We start from the raw sequence: 13,655 nt of genomic DNA on the forward strand, positions 1-13,655 counted from the left end.
ATTGTTTGTGCATAACACCCAGTGCTCCACGCAGAATGTGCCCTCTTCAATACCCATCACCAGGCTAACCCATCCCCCCACCCCTCTCCCCTCTAGAACCCTCAGTTTGTTTTTCAGAGTCCATCGTCTCTCATGGTTCGTCTCCCCCTCTGACTTACTCCCCTTCATTCTCCCCCTCCTGCTATCTTCTTCTTCTTCTTTTTTTCTTAACATATACTGCATTATTTGTTTCAGAAGTACAGATCCGTGATTCATCAGTCTTGTACAATTCACAGTGCTCACCGTAGCACATACCCTCCCCAATGTCTGTCACCCAGCCACCCAATCCCTCCCACCCCCCACCACTCCAGCAACCCTCAGTTTGTTTCCTGAGATTAAGAATTCCTCATATCAGTGAGGTCATATGATACACGTCTTTCTCTGACTGACCCATTTCACTCAGCATAACACCCTCCAGTTCCATCCACGTCGTTGCAAATGGCAAGATCTCATTAAAGGAAGTATGTTTTTAAGGAAAAGACAAAAGGCTATTTTGGAAATACGGCATCTGAGCAGCCACTTGGAGAGAGGAGAGAGTGGGAGATACAGCCAAGCAATGCAGCAACCATTTTCTGATGACATCCTTCTCTGGTTTACCTCAATGTTGAACTGTTTGCAAGGGTCACCGTAGAAATTGTGTTAATACAGATAACGAAGCCAGGGTTGTTTGTATATTGCCATGTTAGTTTCCTCTGATCATCATCTATTGGCCTGTGTTAATTACTGCTGAGGCAGCCCTTGTTAGTCTATTTTATATGTTAATTACAGAGTTAAATCATTTGGTGCTAGATTTCTCTTCCTTACTTGCTTCTGCTCCCCTCCCTCCGCTTTTTTCCCTTTTAGAGTTCCTGCAGCCAGCCAAGGAGCGTCCTGAGACTTCGGCAGCCCTAGCCAGAAGGTTAGTCATCAGTGCCCTTGGGGTTCGAAGTAAACAGAGCAAAACTGAAAGGGAAGCAGAGCTCAAGAAACTGCAGGAAGCTCGAGGTGAGTTGAAGTGATGGTGTTCCTCTCTAGTTCTCTAGACTCACTGTAAGGCATGTGTTTAAAAAAAAAAAAATGAATGAAGCCCACTCCATTTCCTAGAAGCCTCTCAAGTTTATTAAAATTGTTTTCATGCCTTATGTTTAGAGGGAAGACATTTCAGGATTTGTTCTCCTGTTCCACACACCAAGCCATCCTAATCCATGCTCTTTAATTGTTTTCCAAGAGATAGGTTTGGGCTTTTCAGCTCATCATCCATGGCTTTTTTCTATAGTTCTTGCTCTAAAGTCTGAGCAAAATTTTCCTGTGAAGACATAGGAGTCTCCCAGGCAGAAAACATTTGCTGTGGTTTTACGGGGCCATGATTGCCTTGATATTATCTAATGGTTTAGGTTGCAAGTGGAAGACAGATTAAGGAAAATCAGCAACTGACATGGATGATAGTAACTGTAGGAGGTATTTTTTTCTCCAAAGACAGTCTTGGGTGGCTCCATTAGAGTACATCTAGATTAACCTATCTTCTGATTATTTCGCAGTACCTGCGAGTTCTTAGAAAATATTTCCACTGATCCACAGCAGGGTTTTTTTTTCCCTGTAGTTTGGAATTTAGGTTAAAATCTCTCTCTTTCCCTCTTTTTAGGCTGTTGACTTATATGTAAAGGTCAGGGACTCTGGCTTTACACTTAAGGACTTTTTATCAACCTTCCAGGCTTTAGTCTCATTGCCTGAGCCCACGAACTCTGGAATCTGCAAAGGCAATTTATTCTGAAAATTCCACTTACCAAAAAGTAACTTCATTTTTCCATTAAACGAATTGAAGTTTCAAACTCCTTGTTTATTGCCGGTCTAACAAGGCCATTAATACTTCCTGTCCACTCTGTTGTGGTGATAGCAGGCAGCTTGCGGACTCTAAGCTGCACTGGCCAGATAACCAGTGACAGAGTGTGTCATGGCAGGTGCTGGAGTTTCAGCGTGGAACCCAACTAATTTTTGAAACCTTAATGATTATAATGAGGCAGTTTTGATTTTTCCAATGCATGTTCACTCAAAGGCCCTTTACAGACTATATAGAAACTGTTTTTTTATAGATGGCAATAATAGAACTAGAGTAAAGGTGAATGTGTAATATCCTTAACCCTTTAGTAGTTGGTTATCTCTGAAGAAAGTGCTTTCTCTCTGATAACCACAATTATCTCAGAAGATCAGAAGAGGGAGAAGATCCGACTCTTTGTGCAGTGTCTCATGCCTCCCTACCCTGTGCGTGTCACATTAACTGGAATGCTCTGTGTACTGTGGCAGGCATTTTGCACAGGTACGTTTTGAGTATTGCCCTCCGTTTTTCTGTAAGTGCATTAGCATACAGCTTCATTTGAAGTATTTGATTTAAATGCCCACTTACTCAGCGGACATTTCAGTGATGTAATTAAAAATGGCTCAGTGAGTACTCTCTTACTTACTTTTTAAAAGAAAGCCTTTAGGGGCGCCTGGGTGCCTCAGATGGTTGGGCGTCTGCCTTCGGCTCAGGTCCTGATCCCGGGGTCCTGGGATCGAGCCCCACATCGGGCTCCTGGCTCGGTGGGAAGCCTGCTTCTCCCTCTCCCTCTGCCTCTCCCCCGGCTCATGCTCTCTCTCTCTCTCTCTCTCTCTCTCTCTCAAATGAATAAAATCTTTAAAAAAAATAAATAAAAGAAAGCCTTTAGTTGTGAATGAAGACTCACTTTGGTGCTGAGGCTGTACAGATTATAGAAGATTCTTCCTTTATTATGCTTCATAGCTCTCCCATTCTTCATATCTGAGAAAACGCATATGGAAGATTCCTGATATATTTCCTTCTGACTTCTTTATGCTTTAGGCAGATATTCTTATACCTGCCTGCAAAAGAGTTTTTTCATTAAAAAAAAAAATTTTTTTTTCCTGTGGAAATTAAAAGTACTATTTAGTTATTAAACAGAGCAGATATTTTTGTTCCACATCTTCTTCCACTGCGGGGGGAGGGATCAGTACAGCGTAGTGGATAACATTAGGTTGTGGCATCATACTGCCTAGGTCTCTCTACAAGCTCTACCATTTACTGTCTTGGTGGCCTTGGGCAGATTACTTATTCTCTGGAGGCCTCTGTTTCCTCATCCATAAAAATGGAAATGAAGTGAGATAATCCACAAAAGATGCTTAGTCATCTTCGAGACCCATCGGAATGCGTGCTCTCCTGTTTCTATACACCTGTAATAAGTAAATGATGAATGTTAGCTGCTGCTGTTTTTAGTAATAGTGGAAATATTGTATGGTGAGTCTAACACAGATTCCAGTGCATGTTTTTTTTCAGTACTTTTTTATTTTAAATTTCCTGTGATACTCTATCAACAACATTTGGCATTTCACTAGGTACTTGTCCTCTAGCATTGTGCTCTTATTTGGGAGAATTAGATGGAAAAATTTTGTTCCTTTACTTAAGACTTACAATCAGCTGAGGATATCTGCCTTCAGTAAGGAAGACAATATGATTTTAAGCAGTTGTCTCTTCTCACTTCAGTTCTGAAGAATTTTTAAATTTCAGTAGCGTTAACATACAATGTTAAGTTAGTTTCAGGTGTATGATACAGTGATTCAGCAATTCTGTACATTACTCAGGCCTCATCAAGATGAGTGTACTCTTAAATCCCCATCACCTATTTCACCCATCCCCCCACCCACCGCCGCTCTAGTAACCATCAGTTTGTTCTCTATAGTTAACAGTCTGTTTTTTTTTGGTTTGTCTCCTTTTTTTCCTTTGTTCCTTTGTTTTTTAAATTCCATGTATGAATGAAAAATCATATGGTATTCTTTTGCTTGGCATTACACTCTCTAGCTCCATCCATGTTGTTGTAAATGGCAAGATTTCATTCTTTTTTATGGCTCGATAATACTCCATTGTATATATATACACCACCTCTTCTTTATCCATTCATCTATTGATGGATGCTTGGGCTGCTTCCATAATTTGGCTTTTGTAAATAGTGCTGCAGTAAACATAGGGGTGCATGTATCCTTTCAAATTAGTTTTTTTTTTTTTTTAAGATTTTATTTATTTATTTGACAGAGAGACACACGAGAGAGAGAACACAAGCAGAGGGAGTGGGAGAGGGAGAAGCAGGCTTCCCGCGGAGCAGGGAGCCAGATGCAGGGCTTGATCCCAGGACCCTGGGATCATGATCCGAGCCGAAGGCAGATGCTTAACCGACTGAGCCACTCAGGCGCCCCTCAAATTAGTTTTTTTTTATTCTTTGGATAAGTACCCAGTTGTGTGATTACTGGATCATATGGTAGTTCTATTTTTAATGTTTTGAGGAACCTCCATACCATCTTTCACAGTGGCTGTACCAGTTTGCCTTCCCACCAACAGTGCACAAGAGTTCTCCACATCCTCACCAACACTTGTTGTTTCTTCTGTTTTTGATTTTAGCCACTCTGGCAGGTGTGAGATGATATCTTATTGGGGTTTTGATTTGCATTTCCCTGAGGATGAGTGATGTTGAGCCTCTTTTCATGTGTCTTTGGCCATCTGTATGTTGTCTTTTTGGAGAAATACCTGTTCAAGTCTTTTACCCATTTTTAATTGGATTGTTTTTAGTTCTGAAGATTTTAAGATTAAAAGCATGACGAGGTTTTTGTGATTAAAAGGTTGGGAAGGCAACTCCAGGCAATGTAATAAGTTACGATAATTCCATGATGAAAGATAAATTATCTCCAGTTTAGAGCTGGCCTAGGGAAGTTAAGTACCTGGCCTAAAGTTACCTGGTTGGTAAATTGAGAGGAGGCATTTGAACCAAGGCCTCTCTAATTAAAACCCATGCTCTCTCCACAATACTGCAATCTCTCTTGAAGGACTTTTGTAGTAATTAACATTTTTCCCCCCAGGGGAAAAAAAACAAAAGAATTTTTAAGATCTTTAGAAAGTAAAATATGGCAAGCTTTTTTTTAGTTATCTGTTCCAATGGTTAGCAACTTTCACTGTCAAAAAATTCTTCCCTAGGTCTAACTTAAATCTGTACAATAGTTTAAGCCAGTTCCCTTTTCTTTTTTCCTTTGTAGAAATAAGGAGCATATGGACACCATCCTGTTCTAATCTTTAGAGATCAAGGGCAGATTATTTAGGAATAAGGGAATCTCGGCTATCATAGAGTTTTTGCCATTAACTGTAGCTGTGTTGCTACAGATTCGTCTCTTAGACTCTGTGCTCTAGTTTCCAACAAAGCAAAACTAATGCCTGACTTACGCTGAAGAATTTTTTGTGCAGAATCTAAGTTAACGTGTAAAAACGTTTATTTAGAAAGGTGCTTTACAAATTCAGGATACTATTATTTATGTGACTCTTAGAAAATTAGTGTTTATTATAATGAGACGGTAAAGAGAAATATGTGTTATGTACTGCTGCTTCCCATCCATTATATGACAAACAGTGCTAATCAGTCATGACACTCTTGTGAGTTTTGACTTGACCACTGCCAGTTGATCAGAATTAGCATGGAAATTAAAATCTGTGTGCCATCCTGATACAGGTACTTTTATAAATAGTACTATAGAATAGATAGGCTTTCCCCCCTCCCTCACTTGAGGAGTTCTGCTGTCTGGCATAGTGTCTGGTTCATAAAAAGATACTCAATATGTATGTTCATTGAAGAACACATGACTGACATTGGTCACTTTTTCTTCATAAATCTTATTTCATTCATGATTCTACTCTGAACTCTTTTAAGTCCTCTATATTTTTCTTTATAAAACCCAGAGTTGAACACTGCATATGAAAACCTAATTAATGAATTTGGGATTTGTGATTTTGAGTTTTAAATACTTCCTGCTCAGTTCCCTCACTTTACTTTGGTCTTCTTACCCTTTTAAAGAGAAATCTATGTCTTAGTCCTTCATTAAAAAGGAGATTCAGGGGCTCCTGGGTGGCTTAGTTGGTTAAGTGTCTGACCCTTGATCTCAGCACAGGTCTTGATCTCAAGGTTGTGGTTCAGGCCCTGTGTTGGGCTCCACAATGGGCATGGAGCCTATAGATAGAGAAGGAAAGTAAGAATTTTTTTTTTTTTAAAGGAGATTGAGAAAGTAACATTACCCTGGGAAGAATCAAGAAAAAAGTACCCAAATCATTTTAAGCAAGTCATATTGTGTATATCTGGAGGATAAGAACTTCAGTTTGTAGGTCTTAGAACATGGGGATGTGATTTTTAGTCAGCAGAGCGCATAATAGATCAGAGCCACACAGAGAGCAGGAAATCAAAGCATAGATCATCCTTGATCCTTTGTATTTGACTTAATCATGTTTTAAGCTAGTGATTCACACAAAACAATAAAACTACATTTGAAAGACCAGATTCAGGAGTATGTATAAAATTTCCCCATGTTTGACTTATCAAAACACTTGATTCCCACCTAAAATTGGAGATAGAAGATATCATTACTTCTCAGAATAAGCTACTCTCTCATTTTCAAACATGTCAAAATTTTATTTCATAACTTCTTTCCATTTTACTCCTGGGGATAGGTGATTAATTGACTGGTTCTAAAAGGCATCTTTTGGGTCACAGGCCTGAAGGGCAGAGTAAGTAAACAGTGATTTGATTCCCTAGTTCGCTTAATTAAATCACTAAGAACTTAAAAGTAAAATCACCCCTATAGAATACTTAGTCAACTGTAATAAAAAAATTTAATCACAACTGCTACCTTTTGAAATCCTATTTAGGCATTCCATTATTCTGCCTTCAAGGGCTCGGCTGCATTGCTGACTCATAATCTAGGTCCTGTGGCATTTTCTGTGTGTCTTTTCTTCCCTAATGTGAAATTCCCTTCATTCTACCCACATTTCTCTTTTCATCTGAATGTGATCTTTTTCTCTGGGATGCAGTATTTATGTGTGTTTTTGCCTTCGCCTTCTATTTAGTAAATTTATATCCCTGACCTATATCATAGATGAAAATGTTAACCCTGGGATTAACTGACCAGTTTACCAACTATTGCTAAATAAATAGCACATAGTTCTTTGTACTGACACTTAATACATTGATGAACGTTCCACTCTCCACAGTTATAAATGCCCCCTTAACCCTTCTGTGATCCAGACTATATATTTCCCAGTATATTAATGATTATATAAATACTTGGTAAGCCTAAAATCTAAAACCTTGCTAAAATTAAGAGGTTACTTAAATTACTTCTCAGTCTATCAGGTCTGTCAGTCCATAAAAGAAGGCAATTAGATGAGTTTGACCAGACTTGTACTTCCAATCTTCATGTTGATTATTACTCTGTAGGTGGCTGCCCGGGAATTTTGTGATGATTTTTCTCCATTATTTTCTTAGGTGTAGAAGTAGATTTTGAAAGTTTTAATTTACATCCCTCTTCTTTATTTTCTTTTGAAATGACACCAAATTGGCCCTTTTTTTCATCTTCAGCCCCTTCCGTTCCCTCAGTGATAAGTGGTAATTCAGTCACCTCATTTAATAGAATCATTTCTGCCAGTTGATTTCTCGTACTGGGAAATGAAAGTCTGCAGGGCCAGCTCATGTGTGCTGTAGGTTAATCACCTCACACGAATTTTTCTCTTCTTCCTTTCATTCCTTGCCCTTATGGCTGCTGTTGAGCTTTCTCTTTACTTAGTTTACTTTTTTTAATTGTTGGAGGTAAAGTTAATAGCTCTTTTCATGTAGTCTGTCAGCTATTATCTGCTTTCCTTTCTCTTTTTATTAAAGGGATGACATGCTTCCTTATCTTTCTGACAATACATTTTTTTTTTTTCATTTTTCTCATTTCTTTGTAGATATTTTCAGATGTCAGGACAGTGGAAAGTATGCTGGTTTAAGAATTAAGGACCCAGGGGCGCCTGGGTGGCTCAGTTGGTTAAGCGACTGCCTTCGGCTCAGGTCATGATCCCGGAGTCCCGGGATCGAGTCCCCCATCGGGCTCCCTGCTCAGCGGGGAGTCTGCTTCTCCCTCTGAACCTCTTGCCTCTCATGCTCTCTATCTCTCATTCTCTCTCTCTCTCAAATAAATAAATAAAATCTTTAAAAAAAAAAAAAAAAAAAAAAAAGAATTAAGGACCCAGGTTCCAGCTTTAGTTTTTCACTGGTTATGTAACCTTAGGCAAGTCACTTAGCCTCTCCAGGCTTCCATTTCCTCTTTTAAAAAGTCCTTCTCTACTCATGTTCTGAGTTTTGGAATGTGTGCCTCACATTGCTACTCTTTCCTTGTGTTTCTCAGTTTGTGTCCCAGCCTTCACTGGTTTCTCATATGGCTTACCACCAGAGTTGCCCGTTATATTTACATATATTTGGCAATAGAGATTTATAATCTTTTATTTGAAAGCGTTAGGGTAGATAATGTTTCAGTATTCTAAACTTTTTCAATTTTAGAAAGATAATATGGTTATTTTAATATATATTTCATAACACCAAAATCAAACACACTAACAATATTTCCGCCACAGAGTGTATGACTTCCATAAAATGACATATATAAGACTTTAAGCAGCTTCTTATTTTTTCAGGTTATATTTACCACCAAATGAGTTTTGGCCCTAAACTTTAAAAAAAAAATTGTTTTCAGAACTGCTTTGATTTTGGACTTGTGGTTTTATGGGCAGCCATTATATATTTCTACTGCATCTGGATCTCTTTTCTTAGAACTTCCCAGATAGCCTTTCTGATTTAAATTTATGTGTTTATTGAAAAATTTGAGTTCTGGTAGTTCACTTTCCTGGTTTCCTCACTTTTCTAGGAATCTAGAACCAGTTTATGATAGCTTTTGGCCAAAACTGCTTTTTTTTTTTTTTAAGATTTTATTTATTTGAGAGAGAGTGAGAAAGCTAGAGACAGAGCACAAGCGGAGGGGGAGGGGCAGAGGGAGAGGGAGTGGCTGACTCCCCTCTGAGCAGGGAGCTTGATTCTGGGCTACATCCCAGGACCCCGGGATCATGACCTGAGCTGAAGGCAGACACTTACCTGGCTGGGCCGCCCAGGCGCCCCTCATCCAGCGTTGCTTTTACCTTTAGATCCCCTTCTAACTTTACCCAGTTTGTAAGAATCAGAACCGAAGTGCCTTCCTAAGAAACCCTGGAATCCTTTAGACAAGACAGTTTTCCTTAGTGCTGTCTCCCTGGAGAATCCCAATCCCAATTCAAGCCTGTCTTAAAGCCAAGTCACAAGGCACTGAATTAATTAGCCTTCAGTTTGGAATTTGATGACTGCCCCCCCCCCCCCGCCCCCGCCTTTTTTGCCTAAGTTAGAACTTTGCTGCTATATTCGGATAATGCCACAAGGTGGTGCCCAAATAGCAGTGAATTTCTCTTTCTCATGTTTCCAAGTGCCAGTCAACTTCCTGACCCAAGTTCTTTGCCCTTAAAGTACAGTCAGATATTTAGTAAAGGAATTTTATAAGGGATTCAGCTGATTTGGAAAGGTATGTTAACATAGCAAGTGTTAACTCTAAACTCACCTTGATTTCTGTAATAATTCCCCTGGTTCATGACTTGCAAAATCTTTTACAGACATTATTTGAAATAATAGTCCTTGAGAGGAAGCACTTAGGCTTATCATGTACATTTCATTGTAAAGCTAAGTGATTAGCCATGAAATTAGAACTAGTGTTGTGGCACCTAACGAAGTGCTTACGACACTAGATCATGCATGGTCTATATTGTCTCAGGTTTTGGTAAAAGTATTAAATGGAAACCAAGCTTCTCTGTTAAAAGTTGAAGATGGATTGCCCAGATTTGTGTTTTTGTTTTGTTTTTAGAAATAGTTCTTTGTTTCCCTTCATTGTATGTGGTCATTTTTCCATGTTGGAATTGTGCATCCCAGAAGATTTTGGCTCCTGGAAGTACTCTGAAAATACTGAAATTTGATTTGCCTCTGAAATATTTTTTCTGATATAACTAAAGCCCTGTGGCTACCATTTCCATTTGAGCAAGAAGGCAGAAGAATATTGAAACATACTCTCTATCCCTATTGAAAATTTTTAAACATCAGTGAAGTGGGAATAACAGACAATTATATTGAACCACTAACACAGTTGAGAAATGGAATTAAAATAAATACATTATCAGCAAGACTGGATTGTGGAGCCCAACAAGTGGCCGGAACCCTTGACCCTTCTGAGATCAGGACCTGAGCTGAGATCAGGAGTCAGACGCTTAACCGACTGAGCCACCCAGGTGCCCCACTCCGTAGACTTTTTATTTCTGTTAGCCCCAGATCTTTCTCTTTATTATAAAGTACTAGTGACATTGTTTCCACTTACAAAGCACTTGGAAAGTTGAAAATATTAGCTCTTGGAATCAGGTAAGAGAAGACCAGGAAATCCTCCTGTCTCATGATTAAAGTTTGCTTATAATTTGGATTAAAGGAAAGTCCCTGGTGGTATGAAGTGTACTCCCACTTTTAACACTCTCCTTACTTCCAGAGAGAAAACGACTGGAAGCCAAGCAACGGGAAGATATCTGGGAAGGCAGAGAGCAGTCTGCGGTTTGAACATTATTCAACGAAGGGGATAGTTCTATGAATTCAGAAAATATTTCCATAGTTTTCAGATAGGAGGATCCTTCTAGAGTTCTGTGTACATGCAGAAGTACGTGTTAATGAAAGAAAGAGAGAAAGCCATCAAGACGGGCACTGACTGGGTACAGAAAGATGGACTCCTGTCCGTCTTCGCTTCTAACTGCAGTTCTTTGGAACTGCCCTACTGTGCTGGGCATAGAAGGGAGCCATCAGCCAGGAAGCTGACTTGTGACAGCTTGGATAGGACTTCCGAGAGTCTTCTGCAGGGGGGGTGGGGGGCAAGTCCCATCGTTTGCCTGGCTCACACGTCTAAGATGTCTGAAGAAGATACGAAACAGAGGATTCAAACCTGCAATGATGGGAGATTTCGGCCCTGCAAAGGCAGCGTGTTCCTTCGGACCTCACAGAACTGAGGGCTGGTGGAGCAGCAGTTAGTTCAGAGAGATGGAACAGTGCACAGAATCGACACTGTCACTCGCAGAACTGCAGCACCGGTGAGCTGTGGCCTAGGTGGGTGTTTGGACTGAGCGGGGGCCTGGGGCTGCTCCAGTAGCAGCCAGAGGTCTGCCAGCTTCGGTCCTCACGGGAAGCCAGCCGCGCGTGGAAGCCGAGCGCTGGTTCCAGAGGAACCGTACTGTCATGTTGTGAGAGGGAGACATTAAAGCTCATTTTACGACACACGTCACTCTGCTCTTTGTCAATTTTGTCCTCCCCACAAAAGAATTGGAGAACAGCTCTCCTCGAATCCTCATCCCGGTAGTGCTGTGCACGGGTTCAGGGGCCTGCTGGCTCTCTTGAGCCCCACTGAGTAGACTGCTGCTCCCCTCTCTGCCCCAGAGTGTACTACAAAAATATGTCTCTTGGGATTGGCGTGTGGTAGCTCCCCTCCCCTTCTTGCCCTCCCTGTACACCCCCACCCCGGCCTCTTGCCTTCTGTTTCTGTCACACCTGACATTCTGCAGAAGGCATCTGGCACTCAGCATGTTCTTGGTATCATCTTCCCAGCCTGTGCCAGAGGTGCTTGGCAAGCAACACCAAACCATCCATTACAGTGAAGAGTTGCCAGGATAAAACAAACACCTCTGGGCAGTGAGAAATTTCCTTAAAGGACACTGACATGCCTGAGCCACCAGTTTAGGCTTTATCCATCTTCTACCTGTATTCTCATTGGTTTTGGAAAGAAGTTCTGCACTGAAGAAATGGTAGTGCCAGGCCTTAAGAGGCTGAGGTAGTAAGAAATGGTGTCCCATTGTGCTTTCATTGAAGGCAACAGCCTCCTATTTGGATGATTTCATGCCCATGACAATGATGGAGTATTAGCATTGCCTACAACATGGTAGAGTGGGGGCTCTGTTCAGATGTTCCTCAAATGACACTGGCCTTAGTTCTTAGCTGCTCCTCTAGTCTTGGAGCCCTCTGGCAGTTTGTCAGCATTGTTTTTCTCATTCTTGGTCAGTTCTGAAAGTGTCCATTGTTCATATTCAGTGCTTCCTTTTCAAGTTTGGAGGATTAAAAAAATCCTTCTCTTGACCACCTGTCCTAGTACTGCCTAGACCAGTGCACCTCTCTTTGGCTGCTAGCTACAGGATTTGTGCTCTGGGTCTTCACAGAACAGAGTTCTGTAAGATAGGCAGGTCTGGTTGGATAATATGGCTGCATTGGAAAGGAAAGGCAGGGCATTGTAGCCAGGCTTCATACTGAATGGTGTATTTCTGAGGTATAGCTTTGCTCTGTTTGATTCTTCAAGGCTAAGAGTGACCTTGGGCAGTAAAAAAAATGATTGTTCCTATCACTTGTCTTTGAGGTGCTTCCCCTTTCTGATAGCATTCTGGCTTTTAAAGGCCTTGTTAACGGTCACATAAAGCCACATGTTTATTACCCAGTTTCCTTGTATTAGTCATAACTTCATGAGGTACTATTCTCATTCTGTGTACTAGGTGGCTAGTAGCATATGCTTTTTTTCAGCCACCCTCGAGCTTTCAGATTTATCCTTATAATTAGACCCAGAAAAGGGATTTGTTTTTAGCTAATACTGAAAGCTGTGGAGTGTTGCTGCTTCTGCATTAGTAGAAAATGTGCTTTTTAGTTATATTTTTCCAATTGTTGGAACTGTATACTGGGTGGAGGTAAGAGGAGCTGCCATGGCCTAGCATGGACTCCACTGAGCTTGTCCAGATGGGAACCAAATCCTTGGCCACATCTGAACCGTGCCTTCACAAGCTGAGCTAACTGGAGAGCACCCTGTAGCTGCCACTGGCTCCTTTGTTAGATATTCCCGAAGATTGTGAATGCGTTCTGCGAGGTGTGTTTGTTGCTTCGCATATGTTAAATGACAAAATCCCAGTGTCACCTGGAATTTAGAGTAGAAAGGTACATTCCCCTTGAGTTCTAATATGCTCCCCATGGTGTGAAGGTCTTGGTGGAATAGAAATAAATTAAGCTTCTAATTAGTAAGCTGAGGTTCCCAGCCCTTCAACTTCTGTGAGACCAAAAAATGCCGAAGTGAAAATCTTTAGACATTTTTGGTTCTGTCTGGAATTTGGTGGTTGGTATTCTGTTAACATTCCTCATCTAGTTACAAGTCATGCCAGCCACCGGTCTTCCCATGTCCTTCCCTTTGAACTCGGTGGTGTAACAGCACAGCCCTTGTATAGCTTTTTCCAAGAATTAGAACTGGCTGCACCTATCGAACGTGTGATGTGGGCAGCAAGACTGAGACCAGAGCCAGTGGCTGGCGGCCTGGCCTGCTTTTTCTGGCCCTCTGGGAAACTGGATCCAGGAAGAAGCGGTGGGTAACCTCCAGCCTGAATGTAGTCATCAGTCGCCACACACTCCCCCACGGGCTGCACATTCTTTCACAGACCATTAGCTGCATGCGTGAGTATAATGTTGTTACTGTTTGGGCGATGTTTGCCGGGTCCAACAGGAAATCAGTCCTTCCCTTGTTTACCTAAACTGCCATGCCAAGATATAATGCTCCCTTTGCCTAGTGAAGGCATGGAGAAGAGAGAAGGTAGAAGAAGGAAGAAAGCACTTCTTTGTATTCATAGAGGATAGCTGTGGATCATGTCCCTTTTCACTCCCTAAGGAGGGGATGGCTCTCAC

At 41.1% G+C, this 13,655-nt stretch overlaps 1 protein-coding gene across 6 annotated transcripts in view; it reads left to right on the forward strand.

Moving 5' to 3' along the window:
* R3HCC1L (R3H domain and coiled-coil containing 1 like) overlaps positions 1 to 11,230 on the forward strand; it is a 96,593-nt gene extending 85,363 nt beyond the window's left edge. For 2 of the 6 annotated variants that reach the window (XR_003520363.1, XM_027596426.1), the window contains 2 exons: positions 883 to 1,023; positions 10,456 to 11,230. Coding sequence is in view for 4 of the 6 variants with exons in the window: in XM_027596426.1 (XP_027452227.1) it covers positions 883 to 1,023; positions 10,456 to 10,523 (209 nt within the window). In the remaining 2 variants the exon portion in view is untranslated. Of the gene's footprint in view, positions 1 to 882; positions 1,024 to 2,218; positions 2,453 to 10,455 lie in introns of those variants that run through there. The other 4 variants (XM_027596423.1, XM_027596424.1, XR_003520364.1 and 1 more) reach the window with 3 other exon arrangements.
* The last annotated feature ends 2,425 nt before the right edge of the window (positions 11,231 to 13,655 follow it).

The sequence above is a fragment of the Zalophus californianus genome, chromosome 15, assembly GCF_009762305.2.
Source record: "Zalophus californianus isolate mZalCal1 chromosome 15, mZalCal1.pri.v2, whole genome shotgun sequence".
NCBI lineage: Eukaryota > Metazoa > Chordata > Mammalia > Carnivora > Otariidae > Zalophus > Zalophus californianus.